The sequence below is a fragment of the Schistocerca americana genome, chromosome 3 (assembly GCF_021461395.2).
Source record: "Schistocerca americana isolate TAMUIC-IGC-003095 chromosome 3, iqSchAmer2.1, whole genome shotgun sequence".
Classification (NCBI taxonomy): Eukaryota; Metazoa; Arthropoda; class Insecta; order Orthoptera; family Acrididae; genus Schistocerca; species Schistocerca americana.
In genome coordinates this window covers 320,598,610-320,613,800 of record NC_060121.1, presented here as the reverse complement: position 1 = coordinate 320,613,800, position 15,191 = coordinate 320,598,610, and the positions used below count along the sequence as shown (strand labels likewise).

The 15,191-nt window shown below is 47.4% G+C and overlaps 1 protein-coding gene across 1 annotated transcript in view; it reads right to left on the bottom strand.

Annotated features, from left to right (window-relative positions):
* The window catches only part of LOC124606053, a 172,915-nt gene that overhangs the window by 34,631 nt on the left and 123,093 nt on the right, over nucleotides 1–15,191 (bottom strand). Inside the window, exon 10 of the mRNA XM_047138013.1 lies at nucleotides 13,899–14,092. Coding sequence (XP_046993969.1) covers nucleotides 13,899–14,092 — 194 coding nt within the window. The remainder of the gene's footprint in view (nucleotides 1–13,898; nucleotides 14,093–15,191) is intronic.

Sequence of the window (15,191 nt, the reverse complement as noted above, 5' to 3'; positions counted from 1 at the left end):
ATGCAAGCATACTGTTGCAGGACAGGTTCCGGATAATGCTGCTGGGATATTTTCTCGACTGCTGGTTACTTTCTATATCATCCTCACCTAGTCAACAAGTACATCTGGGCACCTCCGTGGTTACGTGGTTAGCGTCTCTGGCTACTAACACATCGGGTCACGTTTTGAATTCCATGTGGATAACTCAGATTTTCTGATGAAAGCGTCTGGAACGGAGTTCACTCAGCCTCGTGACTAGTGATGGGGAGCTCGTGAATGAGTCGTTCAAATGAACGCTTCACTTCAGTGAAGTGTGAACTTGCCACTCAATTTCAATGAACTGGTACTTCAAACTCTTCACAGATAGCACACTCCACACTTTTTTCTAGTTCACTCACTCTCTTCCCCTCTCCCTCACCCACGTCACTCCTCCTCCCATCACTTCACTCCTCCCTGTCCTGCCCGTCGACGAATCGCGCAGTGTTAGTGGGGAACGATAGGTTTAGGACGGGTGGAGGAGGCAGCGTCTGCTGCTACCTGCAGTGCTGACATTACTCGTGACTATCTGTGCAGTTATACTTCGCGTCTACGGGTAGCCTACCGTTGGCAGCACTTGCAGACAAATGAACATAAACGAAGAGGCTGGCTGGGTGAGCACGCACAGCCAACATGAAAATAAAAGGTTTGTTAATAACACTGAAAGAGGGATTTTACCTGAAATCGTACCAATGACTACAGGTGACAGTTTACGTTTTGAATCTAGAAGGTTATTATTCTCAACAAAAATAAAATCTACAGGAAAACTTCTGAATAATTACTTAACGTAGATATATAGACTGTGACAGTGGTAAACATACTCATTCTATTTTGGATTAAATTTTACAAGGAACATAAAATTGGACTGCATTTCGTTGGTAGCCCTATTTTTCAGTTCATGAATACAACAAATAATATTTCATTTGGCAGATAAAGACTTTTTTGGACGCTTCATGAGAAAATTTCGAGCAAGATTAAATGTAATACCTTCTTTATATGTGACAGGCTTCTCTGTTTATCTTTCTTTTGTCCCCTTCGACCATGCTCTATTTAAGTTAACTCAGACGCTGTAAGAGCGTAAAACGTTGCGTTCACGTTACTGCATAGTTGGCCATCTGTTGGTAAAATTATGAAGTATTACGAAGCTTTATTGTACGAGCGAGGCGAAGCGAGCGTAGCAGCGGCTGAGCGGCGAACTGGGGAACTTCGACAGGCTTCCGTACTTCACGAATGAACTACTTCATTTGAACGCTTCACGGCAAAGAGTGAAATGAATGAAGTAGTTCACTGGAGTGAACGAGTTCGACCCATCTCTACTCGTGACACCAGTTGGGAATCTATTTGATAAAATGTGTAAAGGAATTGATACGAAAGGTGCGGAAGTGATGTCAAATAGAAATTCTTGCACTAGGCTAGTAGCCTGATGACATTTTTTTTTTAGAAGTATCTCTGGAGCACCTTGATCACGGATGCCATACAATGTGTCAATTAATGGGGAATATGGACGGAGACTTTTCCGAATGAAAGTAAACCATGCGCAGGGGCTCTACTTTATCTCTGCATTTTTGTATGAGGTAGCGGACTGAAAAAAATTCGACTGCGCTATCACATTCTCTGATAAAGCCATGTTGCTTAACGTATCTCACACATACATGGACTGAATAAACTTTTGTAGTCTACAATGCGTGACTTCCATGATCACTTTCTTTGGCTGTATGTATGCTCATACGGTACTGCGCTTCAGTATTCGACGGAACTGGACCCACTTTTTGGGTAAGCCTGGCGAAGTAAATACGATGAAACGATCGCTTATAAAGGTTGCAAAATCGAACTCTGAAACTAGCTTTGTCGAATGTCCCGACGACGGGACTGCGGGACAGAGTGGGCGATAGACGAACGACTTTTAAGAGAAATTTGGATGTCACAGAATCGACACATTCACTGTCAGGGCAGCAGGGTGAAGCTCAATACTGTCACCATGTGGTCACACCTTCTCCCGGAAAACACGCTCTTGTAACATAGGAATTTCGTGTGTTTCAGATCGACACAAGAAAGAATGGCTGGGGAAGGAAAGAAAATACTCTGACGAGAAAAAAAAATCCCAAAACCAACAAATAGGTGAGGTAGAAAAAGAAATTTCTGGAATACATTTCTCTACGTAACATATTTAAGTAATTAACGTTGCAAATTCACAGGTTGATGTAAGCACATCAAACGCCATTGCAAATGTGCAATGCTGGTGCATTACACTGAGGTGTCAAAAGTCGTGGGATAGCGATAAGCACACATACAGATGGCGGTAGTATAGCGTACACAAGATATAAAAGGGCAGCACAATGGCAGGGCTGTCGTTTGAACTCAGGTGATTCATGTGAAAAGGTTTCCGACGCGTTTATTGCCGCACAATTGGACTTTGAACGCGGAATGAGACATCATATTTCGGAATGTTACGGAATTAAATATTCCGAAATCCACAGTGTCAAGAGTGTGCGGAGAATACCAAATTTCAGGCGACTACCTCTCGCCTCGGACACTGCAGTGGCCAATGGCCTTCACTTAATGACTGAGAGCAGTGGCGTTTGAGAGCGCCATGCACTCTGCTTTGCTTATTGCATCCGTCTCGTGTCTCCCACGCGGATCCTCTATGATTTGATCCCCTTCCACATTTCCTCCTGTTCCTTGAACGAATACGAATCCTATATGTCTCCCACAAACTGGATCCCCCCCCCCCCCCCCATCCTTTGGTTTCCCCCATCCTCTCCCACCCCAGCCCGCTTCCGCACCTGTACCACAGTGTCCTGCCTGGTCTCCATCTTCACACACTCCATACCCTCGCCCAAGGTGGCTTCTGGCAACTCCCCCTCCCGGATAATGTCCTCGCGCCTTCCATATACACCTCCTACCATATCTAATCCCTCCTTCTTCCCCCCTACCCTCCTTGGGGCTCCCTCTCTCCCTCCCTCTCCCCCTTCCCTTCTTTTTCCTTTTCCCCTGCTGCCCACCTTCTTTCTCCTTTCCACCCCCTCAGGCTTCCGGCTCCTTTCCTTCTCCCCTCCACCGCCCCCCTCCTCCCCCCTCCTGGTTTCCCGCTACCGTCTCTCCCCCCTCCCTTTTCTTCCCTCCCTTACCCTTCCTATGGTGGTGTGTCGTGGGGTTTCCTACCGTGGGGTTTCCTACGAGCAGTGGAGCACTAAACCTGTCAGAGGCCCAGGCCGGCATAACTAATTGAGGCTCCCCTTGCTGCCCCCTCCCAACCTCCTCACCACACAGGAGTTCTCCGAAAGTTTCAAACGCAAACGGAAGGAAGTCCCACATTGCTTATCATCTTCATTTTGTGTCGTGATAATTTACAAGATATAACTTTATTTTGTGTAACACTGAATGTGACTGCTCTCGTTGCTATTATTCAATAGCTATGTTGCTCCTTATACGACAGAAATCATTACATGATTTCTGTTGTTCAAATCTATTATTTATGTCTCGCAACCAAGTCCGCATAGAGCGAGCGGGGTGTATAAAAATGAATCCTATTTCCCAAACGAAGAGGAAGGTGACTGCCTATATAAAACTTCGTTCAGTGCATGGTGGAGGGAACTTTACTTACGGATTTCAACAAAAGCCACAGTGTTGCTCCGATCTTGATGAAATTTTGTACATTTGATCTTCAAAACAAGGGGAACCTCACCGTCTACGTGAAATTTCATGCGGTGTATGGCTGAGGGTACCTTACAACAGAATTACACACCATTTGACTGATCAGCTTGGAAGTTGGCTCATGTATGTACGTTTTCGTGGTGAAGGCATTTATACAAGCCAACGTATTCTGGACGGCGGAAAGTTGGCCTACCTTTAAATAAATTCAACATCATTTCGTCAATCAGCATGAAAGTTGGCAGATAAACGCTAGTGACAACACCTTCACTGAGGGTGAGCGACTGGGGTAGACAAACAGTGGGGGGAGGCTCAGTTCGCAAACATCTCATTAGGGAACCTGTTGCTCGGGACAGCTTCATTACCTGCTGCGCCCTTGTAGGAAACCCCACGTAGCCTATGGTGGTAGGTCCCCCCCCCCCCCTTTCCGTGCAGTGATTTTTAACGTTTTTGTTGTGGTGTCAGCATTTTTCCAGTGCCGTGTGCAGTGTTACGTTACATCACCACCAACAGCGTCATTCATTTGTGTTCTCACTGTGATGCTTCTTTGTTTCCGCTTCGGTGTACAGTACCCATTCCCTGCGTGTGTGTGTGGCCCTTATCTACTTTTTTTTAATCTACCTTTTATACTCATCTGTTTTTGTTATCGTTTATTCACTCATTTTTACCATTCTCGTTTATGTACTATTTTCTCATTTGCTTATGTTTTTTGTAACTCTCTTGGCTGAAGAGCGGTGTATTGTGCCGCTGCCAGGCCACCCCATTATGGGGAGTGAAATAACAATAAAGGAAAAAAGTGGCGTTTAAGTACAGTTGTCAGAGCTAACAGACAAGCAACACTGCGTAAAATAACGTACATATCCGTAGGACAGTGCGGCGAAATGTGGCGCTAATGGACTATGGCAGCAGACGACTGACACGAACGCCTTTGCTAACAGCATGACATCGCCTGCAGCGCTTCTCCTGGGCTTCTGGCCTCATCAGTTGGATCCTGGAGGACTGGAAAACCGTGGCCTGGTCAGGAGAGTCCCGATTACAGTTAGGAGGAGCTGATGGTGGAGATCGAGAGTGGCACAGACCCCATGAAGCCATGGAACCAAGTGATCGACAAGGCACTGTGCGAGCTATTGGCTGCTCCATAACGATGTGGGCTGTGTTTACGTTGAATGGATTGGGTCCTCTGGATGTTCCGGTACTCGGAGACTAGTTGTAACCGTTCGTAGAAGTCATGTTCCCAAACGAAGGTGGTACTTTTATGCATGACTATGCACCATGTCACTGGGCCACAATTGTTTGCGACTGGTTTTAAGATCATTCTTGACAGTTGTAGCGACATGAATCCCGTCGAACATTTATGGGTCATAATCGAGAAGTCAGTTCGTGCACAAAATCGTGCACAGCCATCGCTTTTTCGATTATAGATGGGTATAGAGACAGCATGGCTCAATATTTCTGCAGGGGACTTCCAATGACATGTTGTATCCTTATCACATAGAGTTGCTGCACTATGGCGAGCATAAGGAAGTTGGATACAATATTAGGAGGTATACCATGACTTTTCTCACCTCAGTGTAGTAACCGGTATTACCGCTAGAATCCATCACTTGCTTATCAACATTTATTGGCCAATCTGAAGATGTCTTGAATCAGGCGAATTGCGTGTCATTGACGAATAAATGAACAGTAATTTCAACATCACTACCAAGACTGTTTTCTTCTGCTCATTCCTCGGTTTTTAAGAGTTTTTTGTGGCAATGTGGTGCCAGCTACTACTGGAGTTGCTGCTTCAGACGGTGTAAGATGTGCCACAACCGTACCACCCTTTCAGTAGTGCCTCGAGGCTGTCCGGTGCCTGGTCTTCTTGCGATAGTACCTTCCCACTGCGAGCACTAGTATACAATGGCTACTTCCCTGCAAAGTCTTGCAATATCGTGGAAGGACCATTCAACTTCCCGTAGCCTTGTTACATGACCTCGTTCAAACTCGGTGTGGCGTTGATAATAGCGTCGTCGTCTTGAAAGGCATTCCTGGCTGACATCAACACACTAAGTCCAGTCTCAAAGGTAAATAGTGCTCCCGAATGTTACAGTGTGTATTTAAAGCAAACCTGATTTGCATCGTCATATCGGCACTAGTACAGCCACTCTTATGCGACTGCTGTGAAATTTGAATAGACATCTTCCAGTTGCAGAAACACGCCTCCCAACTTTCGTTTATCTCGCACAACTCCTTCTTAGTCTTGGGATTTTTTTCCGTCAGCGTAGAAATGTACATATAACGACTGAAGGAACATTCACCAGGACTACCGAAGATCGAGAGGAATACCCGTAAACAAGATCAATGCATTTACATATTCAATTTTGCCTTGTTGTTACTGCTACTGCGACCTAATCCTCGGTCGTGAATTAACATAAGAGCCCAATCTACAGGTCATCCAAGAAAAATCCTACAATAGTCTTAAATAACTACAACCACTAACCGAACGAACATCGGGATAGCACATCTCTACCATTGTATTGTACTATATGGAACTGGGGACCTAGAAACGACGGAGAGGCTTCCTCCCTGCCGTAGACCTCAGTGGTATGGAACCCCACAACAGGCTACAGCAGTCCACTCACGCCACCGCCGCCCCACACCGAACTCAGGGTTATTGTGCGGTGTGCGGTTCGGATCCCCGCCCCCAGGAATGTCTCAAACCAGATGAGTGTACTCCAATGTTTGCGTGGTAGAGTGATTATGGTGTACGCATAAGTGGAGATAGTGTTTTGCGCAGCGATCGCTGTCATAGTGTAACTGAGGTGGAATAAAGGGAACGAGCCCGCATTCGCCAAGGCAGGGGAAAACCGCCTTAAAAACAATCCACAGACTGGCCGGCAAACCGGACCTCGACACTAATCCCCCGGGCGGATTTGTGACGGGGACTACACGCATTCCTGCTCGGAAAGCAGTGCATTAGACCGCATGGCTAACCAGGCGGGGTATCTCTACCACACTACACACTCTAAAGCCTTAATCCGACCAGTGGTACCTTGCACCACTGTAGCTTGGTTTATTGCTTGACCAAAATTCTACACTCCTGGAAATTGAAATAAGAACACGGTGAATTCATTGTCCCAGGAAGGGGAAACTTTATTGACACATTCCTGGGGTCAGATACATCACATGATCACACTGACAGAACTACAGGCACATAGACACAGGCAACAGAGCATGCACAATGTCGGCACTAGTACAGTGTGTATCCACCTTTCGCAGCAATGCAGGCTGCTATTCTCCCATGGAGACGATCGTAGAGATGCTGGATGTAGTCCTGTGGAACGGCTTGCCATGCCATTTCCACCTGGCGCCTCAGTTGGACCAGCGTTCGTGCTGGACGTGCAGACCGCGTGAGACGACGCTTCATCCAGTCCCAAACATGCTCAATGGGGGACAGATCCGGAGATCTTGCTGGCCAGGGTAGTTGACTTACACCTTCTAGAGCACGTTGGGTGGCACGGGATACATGCGGACGTGCATTGTCGTGTTGGAACAGCAAGTTCCTTTGCCGGTCTAAGAATGGTACAACGATGGGTTCGATGACGGTTTGGATGTACCGTGCACTATTCAGTGTCCCCTCGACGATCACCAGTGGTGTACGGCCAGTGTAGGAGATCGCTCCCCACACCATGATGCCGGGTGTTGGCCCTGTGTGCCTCGGTCGTATGCAGTCCTGATTGTGGCGCTCACCTGCACGGCGCCAAACACGCATACGACCATCATTGGCACCAAGACAGAAGCGACTCTCGTCGCTGAAGACGACACGTCTCCATTCGTCCCTCCATTCACGCCTGTCGCGACACCACTGGAGGCGGGCTGCACGATGTTGGGGCGTGAGCGGAAGACGGCCTAACGGTGTGCGGGACTGTAGCCCAGCTTCATGGAGACGGTTGCGAATGGTCCTCGCTGATACCCCAGGAGCAACAGTGTCCCTAATTTGCTGGGAAGTGGCGGTGCGGTCCCCTACAGCACTGCGTAGGATCCTACGGTCTTGGCGTGCATCCGTGCGTCGCTGCGGTCCGGTCCCAGGTCGACGGGCACGTGCACCTTCCGCCGACCACTGGCGACAACATCGATGTACTGTGGAGACCTCACGCCCCACGTGTTGAGCAATTCGGCGGTACGTCCACCCGGCCTCCCGCATGCCCACTATACGCCCTCGCTCAAAGTCCGTCAACTGCACATACGGTTCACGTCCACGCTGTCGCGGCATGCTACCAGTGTTAAAGACTGCGATGGAGCTCCGTATGCCACGGCAAACTGGCTGACACTGACGGCGGCGGTGCACAAATGCTGCGCAGCTAGCGCCATTCGACGGCCAACACCGCGGTTCCTGGTGTGTCCGCTGTGCCGTGCGTGTGATCATTGCCTGTACAGCCCTCTCGCAGTGTCTGGAGCAAGTATGGTGGGTCTGACACACCGGTGTCAATGTGTTCTTTTTTCCATTTCCAGGAGTGTATGATTTCTTCCAGATCCTCGAATGCTACGCAGTCTGTGTCGCCTTCCACATCCGTCTTCATCCCCCACTAGCACCGTGTATGAACTTTTCAATTTTTTCTCTCTCCTCTCACTTTGAACACTTCCTGCAAACTTGACACCAACCACCCTACAGTTTCATTGCTAAAGATTAACTCTTATATTTTGCCTCACTTATAGCAACACATCCCCCAAACTTACACCTAGACACTCCCTTCATCCTGTTCCAACGAAACTTTAACCGCCTCCATCTATCAGATCGTGAAATCTGCCCATCCTCTTAACTTCAACAGAACACCCCCACCCCATTTCCTTCCTTTCTTTCCAAAAATTTGGTTCAGTGTCCCTCTCTCTTTCTCCCACTCCGCATAATACCCAAAACACCATTCCCCCCCCCCCCCAAAAAAACAACCCTCGCCAAGACTTATTTTCTATAAGTTAAGTGCATCATTTTATTATACAGTCATCCATTGGCTGTATTTTATAAATGTGCCAACTGCTGTTTTAATAATATTGAAAACGTGTGTGTATTATATATTTTTAGTTTTTTGGAAATTTGAGAGGTGGCATGAGCCCCCTCTGATATTTCTATCTTACTCTGAGTAATTCGATTTTCCTCTCTAACTGCATGCTGTGAAAAGTCGCTACTCCTTCACACGCGGACTTCCCATGCAGCGTCTCTCGTCACCCGGGTGATCTGGTGACAGGTGGATTCTGCTGTTCTTGAAAGGGCTAAGCCGACGGGTGCAAGGGAGTCGAGTGGATGCTTTCCAGATGCCGGCATTGTCATAAGAGCGGCGGTGACACGCCCACAGGGGCCTGACAGAGCGGCTTGGCTAGAGATTCCGTTACTTCACAGAAACTTAGTGAAAACACTTTCTGGCGGGCTACCAGTGAGGCGTTGGAATGACTTGTGTTCCCAGGCAGTCTTGGTGGGCAAATTCCCGCGTTTTCTGCAAAATCATAACTGTGATTGGCTGGCTCAGAGGATAGCTCCGTGGCGTACCAAAATCGGCGTAGAAATTGGCGCCAAGTATCTCCATTGGTGGAATAGTACTGCATCGGCAATAGAGGGGAATTTTCCGCCGGTTTTCGAGTTGCTGATTGGAACGTTTAACCACGACCACTGTCGTGGGGGCGCCAATGTTCTGTGCTCGGCTTGTACGGGTGCTCTTGAGAGAGTCGGCTCTCGCCTTTCGGTCGGAGTAGGTTACAAGACTGAGCTCTCGCTGCTCTGGACAGTCTGCCTTCCGTTGGCTGTCTAGTATACTTTCATTTAATTGTAACTGTTTGACGAAGTTGCTGAAGTTTCGACTTCAACGTAACTTTCTGAGTACAGTTGGCAATCGAGCGTTCTGCATACAAGAAGCCTATGTTGTTCGTCTTGAGCAGTTTTGGCTAAAGTTGACTGTAGCAGAGTTACTGTGTGACTTCTCTTGTTAAAATCACTCACTGTACCATCCGTGATTGTGTAGCGAGCCTTCTTTGTCTCCCTCAGAGGGGTATTTGTGTTGCTAGGAAGTCTTTAGTCTGGAACAACCAAACCAGGAGATTTTGTTTCGGGCTATACTCACGACATTATCATCACAACGATGGGACGTCGAAGCAACCAGCCATCGCCTCCGGCACGCCATATCGTGTCCTTGCAGTTAAGAAGACAGCTTGGTAATGTACGTCCGCAGCACCAGCAAATCAGAGACTTTTGCTAGGTGATAATCAGAGCTCAGCGGAGCGTGCCTGTTCGTCTTTTCTAACTTTGTTCTGTCTTGGGTGTTCATTGTCTGAGTTATCACTACTGTAGCAGCAATTAATGTTGGGTTGGCTAGGTGTTTCTCTAAGATTTGAGTTGCAAGGGGTTGGCTCCACATACTGCTTGGTCATAAATGTCTCAATCTAGTTTATGGACAACTTCACCTTCACAGCATTTATTTGAGCATCCAATTTGATGTATAGTAAATGATCTGTGTGCTTTGTTTATTATTTTGAGTTTAGTCATAATAAATCAAATTGTTATTTTGGACAGAACATTCATTCTGTTAATCGGTAGAACAACCCTTTCATTTCTCACTACGTTAATGAAATTTTCCTTAATTTCTATCCAATTAAATTGTTGCAGGTGCCAAACTCTTTTCTACTCCACTTGCAGGGTCGATTACAGTCAGTTCGCATTTCTTCTTAATCCATGTACAACAGAAAAAGTAGGAGTTAGAAAAGGGGGGGCTTAGAGCATCATTTCCATATGAAGATTCTAGAAGAATTTAGTGTTAAATACACTGCTAGCCCCGGCACCTCGCAAATTATGTCTTGTATTTTATAAATGCTTTCGTCTGAAGAATGACAATGTACCTCTACCAATGTACCATCGCCCTCATAAGCGAGGGAATAAAAACAAAATGAAAAAACTGGAACGGTATAGTGTAGGGGGGGGGGGGGGGGGGCGGTGAGGCCTCTAGGGATCGTTTCGAGTCAGAAATGCACTCACAGAAGAAGTTTGCTTTGTTGAGTGTCCGGGACCGATACGAGAATTTTTTCCACACAGGCGATATATCATTCAACGAGCCTTCTCACGAAATTTCAATCACAAACTTTCTCCTCCGTACGCGAAAATATTTTGTTGACTCCAGCCTACTTAGGGAGAAAGGATCATCATAATAAAATAAGGGAAATCAGAACTCGCACGGAAAGATGTAGGTGTTCGTTTTTTCCGCGCGCTGTTCGAGACTGAAACAGTAGAGAATTATTGTGAAGGTGGTTCGATGAACCCTCTGCCAGGCATTTAAGTGTGATTTGCGGAGTATCCATGTAGATGTACACTATGTGATCAAAAGTATCCGGACACCCCCAAAAACATTCGACTTTCATATTAGGTGCATTGCGCTGCCAACTACTGCCAGGTACTGCATATCAGCGACCTCAGTAGTCATTAGACATCGCGAGAGAGCTGAATGGGGCGCTCCGCAGAACTCATGGACTCCATACATGGTGAGGTGATTGGGTGTCACTTGTGTCATACGTCTTTAAGCGCGATTTCCACGCTCCTAAACATCCCTAGGTCCACTGTTTCCGACGTGATAGTGAAGTGGATACGTGAAGGGACACGTAGAGCACAAAAGCGTACAGGCCGACCTCGTCTGTTGACCGACAAAGACCGCAGTCAATTGAAGAGGGTCGTAATGTGTAATAGGCGCCGGCCGGGGTGGCTTTGCGGTTCTAGGCGCTACAGTCTGTAGCCGAGCGACTGCTGCGGTCGCAGGTTCGAATCCTGCCTTGGGCATGGATGTGTGTGATGTCCTTAGGTTAGTTAGGTTTAAGTAGTTCCAAGCTCTAGGCGACTGATGACCACAGATGTTAAGTCCCACAGTGCTCAGAGCCATTTGAACCATTTTGTAATAGCCAGATATCTATTGAGACCATCCCACAGGAATTCCAAACTGCATCAGGATTCACTGCAAGTACTATGACAGTTAGGATGGAGGTGAGAAAACTTGGATTTCATGGTCGAGCAGCTCCTGATAAGCCAAACATCACGCCTCGCTTGTTGTAAGGAGCGTAAATATTGGACGACTGAACACTGAAAAAACTTTATGTGGAGTGACGAATCACGGTAAACAATGTGGCGATCCGATGAGAGGGTGTGGGTACGGCGAATGCGAGGTGAAAGTCATCTGCCAACGCGTGTAGTGCAAACAGTAACATTCGGAGGCGGTGGTGTTATAGTATGGTCGTGTTCTTCATGTAGGGGCTTGCACCCCTTGTTATTTTGCGTGGCACTATCACAGCACAGTCCTACATTAATGTTTTAAGCACCTACTTACTTACCATTGCTGAAGAGCAATTCGGGGTGGCGATTGCCTCATTCAACACCATGGAGCACCTATTCATAACGAACGGCCTGTGGCGGAGTGGTTACTCGACAGTAACATCCCTGTCCTGACTTGAATCCTGTAGATCACCTTTGGGATGTTTCGGAACGCCGGCTTCGTGCCAGGCCACACCGACCGCAGTGCAGCACTCCGTGAAGAATGGGCTGCCATTCCGCAAGAAACCTTCCAGCACCTGAAGTATGCCTGCGAGAGTGGAAGCTGTCATCAATGCTAAAGGTAGGTGTTGTGTACATAGTTCCGCCTAGTCAGCGCGTACACAACTTTCCCACTAGAGCGCGCCCCGCTAAGCACAACAGTGCAGGCACAGCGCTCGTCCATCTCCGCACTACGAGATGGCGCTGCCATAGAGACAGACCAAATTCTGCTTCCGCCGATCAGCGTATTAATATGTAATGCAGCCAATGAGATTGCTGCTAACGTAGAACCTTTTCTCCTCGCGGATCACACTCGCACAGAGATACATGAACGCACGAGGTATTATAACGAGTGTACAGACCTCCGATTAGTCAGTCTGCATTTGTCTGTACCAGTCTGTACCAGTCTGCATTAGTCTGTACCAGTCTGTACGAGTTCTACATTTGACTGTACCAGTCTATAGTCAAGTTTCAGTCTGCGCCTAATAAGATTATCATATTCCTGTACATAGCCATGAAGATAAATGTATAGACACTTTTGTCATGTATCAGAGATGTATGTGAGAATAAGATTAACATACCAATGCCAAAGGAACTTCAGATTGTCGATTGTAAATAACATTCAGAACCAAGTTAAGTAATTTTTATGCTTGTTATTATTGTAATAAATGTGTGTGAAAATTAATCAAGTTCTGTTTAAAGTTGGTCACCGTCAATCTGCTACTTTAAGCGTGAAAGTGGCATTTCTATCGTCTGACCTAACGGCAGAAGATAAACGCGCCACGATTAGACCACCAGACATATTGCTGACACTCGCCTACTTCGTTAGAGCGACAAGTCAAATAATCTGATGGTGTGTGTACCGAAGGTCTTACAGTACGCGCACCACATATACAATGTGGCGATTCGATGGCAGGGTGTGGGTATGGCAAATGCCCGGTGAATGTCATCTGCCAGCGTGTGTAGTGCCAACAGTAAAATTCTGAGGTGGTGATGTTATGGCGTGGTCGTGTTTTTCATGGAGGGGGCTTGCACGCCTTGTTGTTTTGCATGGCACTATCACAGCACAGGACTACATTGATGTTTTAAGCACCTTCTTACTTCCCACCGTTCAAGAGCAGTTGGGTGATGGCGATTGCATCATTCAACATCCAGTACCTGTTCATAATGCACGGCCTGTGGCGGAGTGATTACACGACAATACATCCCTGTAATAGACTGGCCTGCACAGAGTCTTGACCTGACTCCTACAGAACGCCTTTGGGATGCTTTGGAACGCCGGCTTCGTGCCAGGCCCCGCCGACCTACATCGATACCTCTCCTCAGTGCAGAACTTCGTGAAGAATGGGCTGCCATTCCTCAAGAAACCTGCCAGCATCTGACTGAACGTATGCCTGTGAGAGTGGAAACTGTCATCAATGCTAAGGGTGGGCCAACACCGTATTGAACTCCATCATTACCAATGAATGGCGTCACGAACTTGCAAGTCATTTTCAGCCAGGTGTCCGGATACATTTGATCACATAGTGCAGATGTAGATGCGCAATCTGAAACACACTTAAGATTTTGGAGCTCTACGCTTGGCACAGTCAGTTAATCAGGCTGGTTTTGACGCAAGTGCGAAACGCGCCCCCACAGCAACGAGTAGTCTATTCTGGCCGAAAGTACTGTTTGAACCGGCCCTGAGAGTCGCCCCCACCTTGTCCCCGGAGAGCTGTCCGGCGGGGCAGGGCAGCTGGTGGTCGGCGTGCAGCAGCGCCTGCTGCAGTAGCGCCGCCGGCGTCAGCAGCAGTGCGAATGCGCCGCGGGCAGGCTCCAGCGCGCCGGCGGGCCGGCTGCGACCGGACTCGCTGATCGCCTGCAGCAGCGGCGCGTACGGGCTGCCCGAAACACCTGCTGGCATGCAGAAGCAGCTTTGCTTTCCTGTGGAACGTGTACACGGGTACTTAAGGTCAAAGGAGGAAGAAACATTAGGCTGTAACGTCCTGTCGACGACATGTTAAGGCGAGTGGGACACAAGTGATACAGGCCGCAGGATATACCAATTCTTTTCCGATGCAAGGGAGACACTAAAACTCAAACATATCGATCCCAGCGGCGGTATTTCTTAACAGGACACGGCCCTTACCCCACGCATTTTAAGTGCGTAAGTTTGAGGCAGACACCAACATCTGTATCTACATCTACATCTACATCTACATTATTATTCTGCAATTCACATTTAAGTGCTTGGCAGAGGGTTCATCGAACCACAATCACACTATCTCTCTACCATTCCACTCCCGAACAGCGCGCGGGAAAAACGAACACCTAGACCTTTCTGTTCGAGCTCTGATTTCTCTTATTTTATTTTGATGATCATTCCTACCTATGTAGGTTGGGCTCAACAAAATATTTTCGCATTCGGAAGAGAATGTTGGTGACTGAAATTTCGTAAATAGATCTCACCGCGACGAAAAACTTCTTTGCTTTAATGACTTCCATCCCAACTCGCGTATCATATCTGCCACACTCTCTCCCCTATTACGTGATAACACAAAACGAGCTGCCCTTTTTTTGCACCCTTTCGATGTCCTCCGTCAATCCCACCTGGTAAGGATCCCACACCGCGCAGCAATAGTCTAACAGAGGACGAACGAGTGTAGTACAAGCTGTCTCTTTAGTGGACTTGTTGCATCTTCTAAGTGTCCTGCCAATGAAACGCAACCTTTGGCTCGCCTTCCCCACAATATTATCTATGTGGTCTTTCCGACTGAAGATGTTCGAAATTTTAACACCCAAGAACTTAGTTGAATTGACAGCCTTGAGACTTGTAATATTTATCGAGTAATTGAATTCCAACGGATTTCTTTTGGAACTCATGTGGACCACCTCACACTTTTCATTATTTAGCGTCAACTGCCACCTGCCACACCATACAGCAATCTTTTCTAAATCGCTTTGCAACTGATACTGGTCTTCGGATGGCCTTACTAGACGGTAAATAACAGCA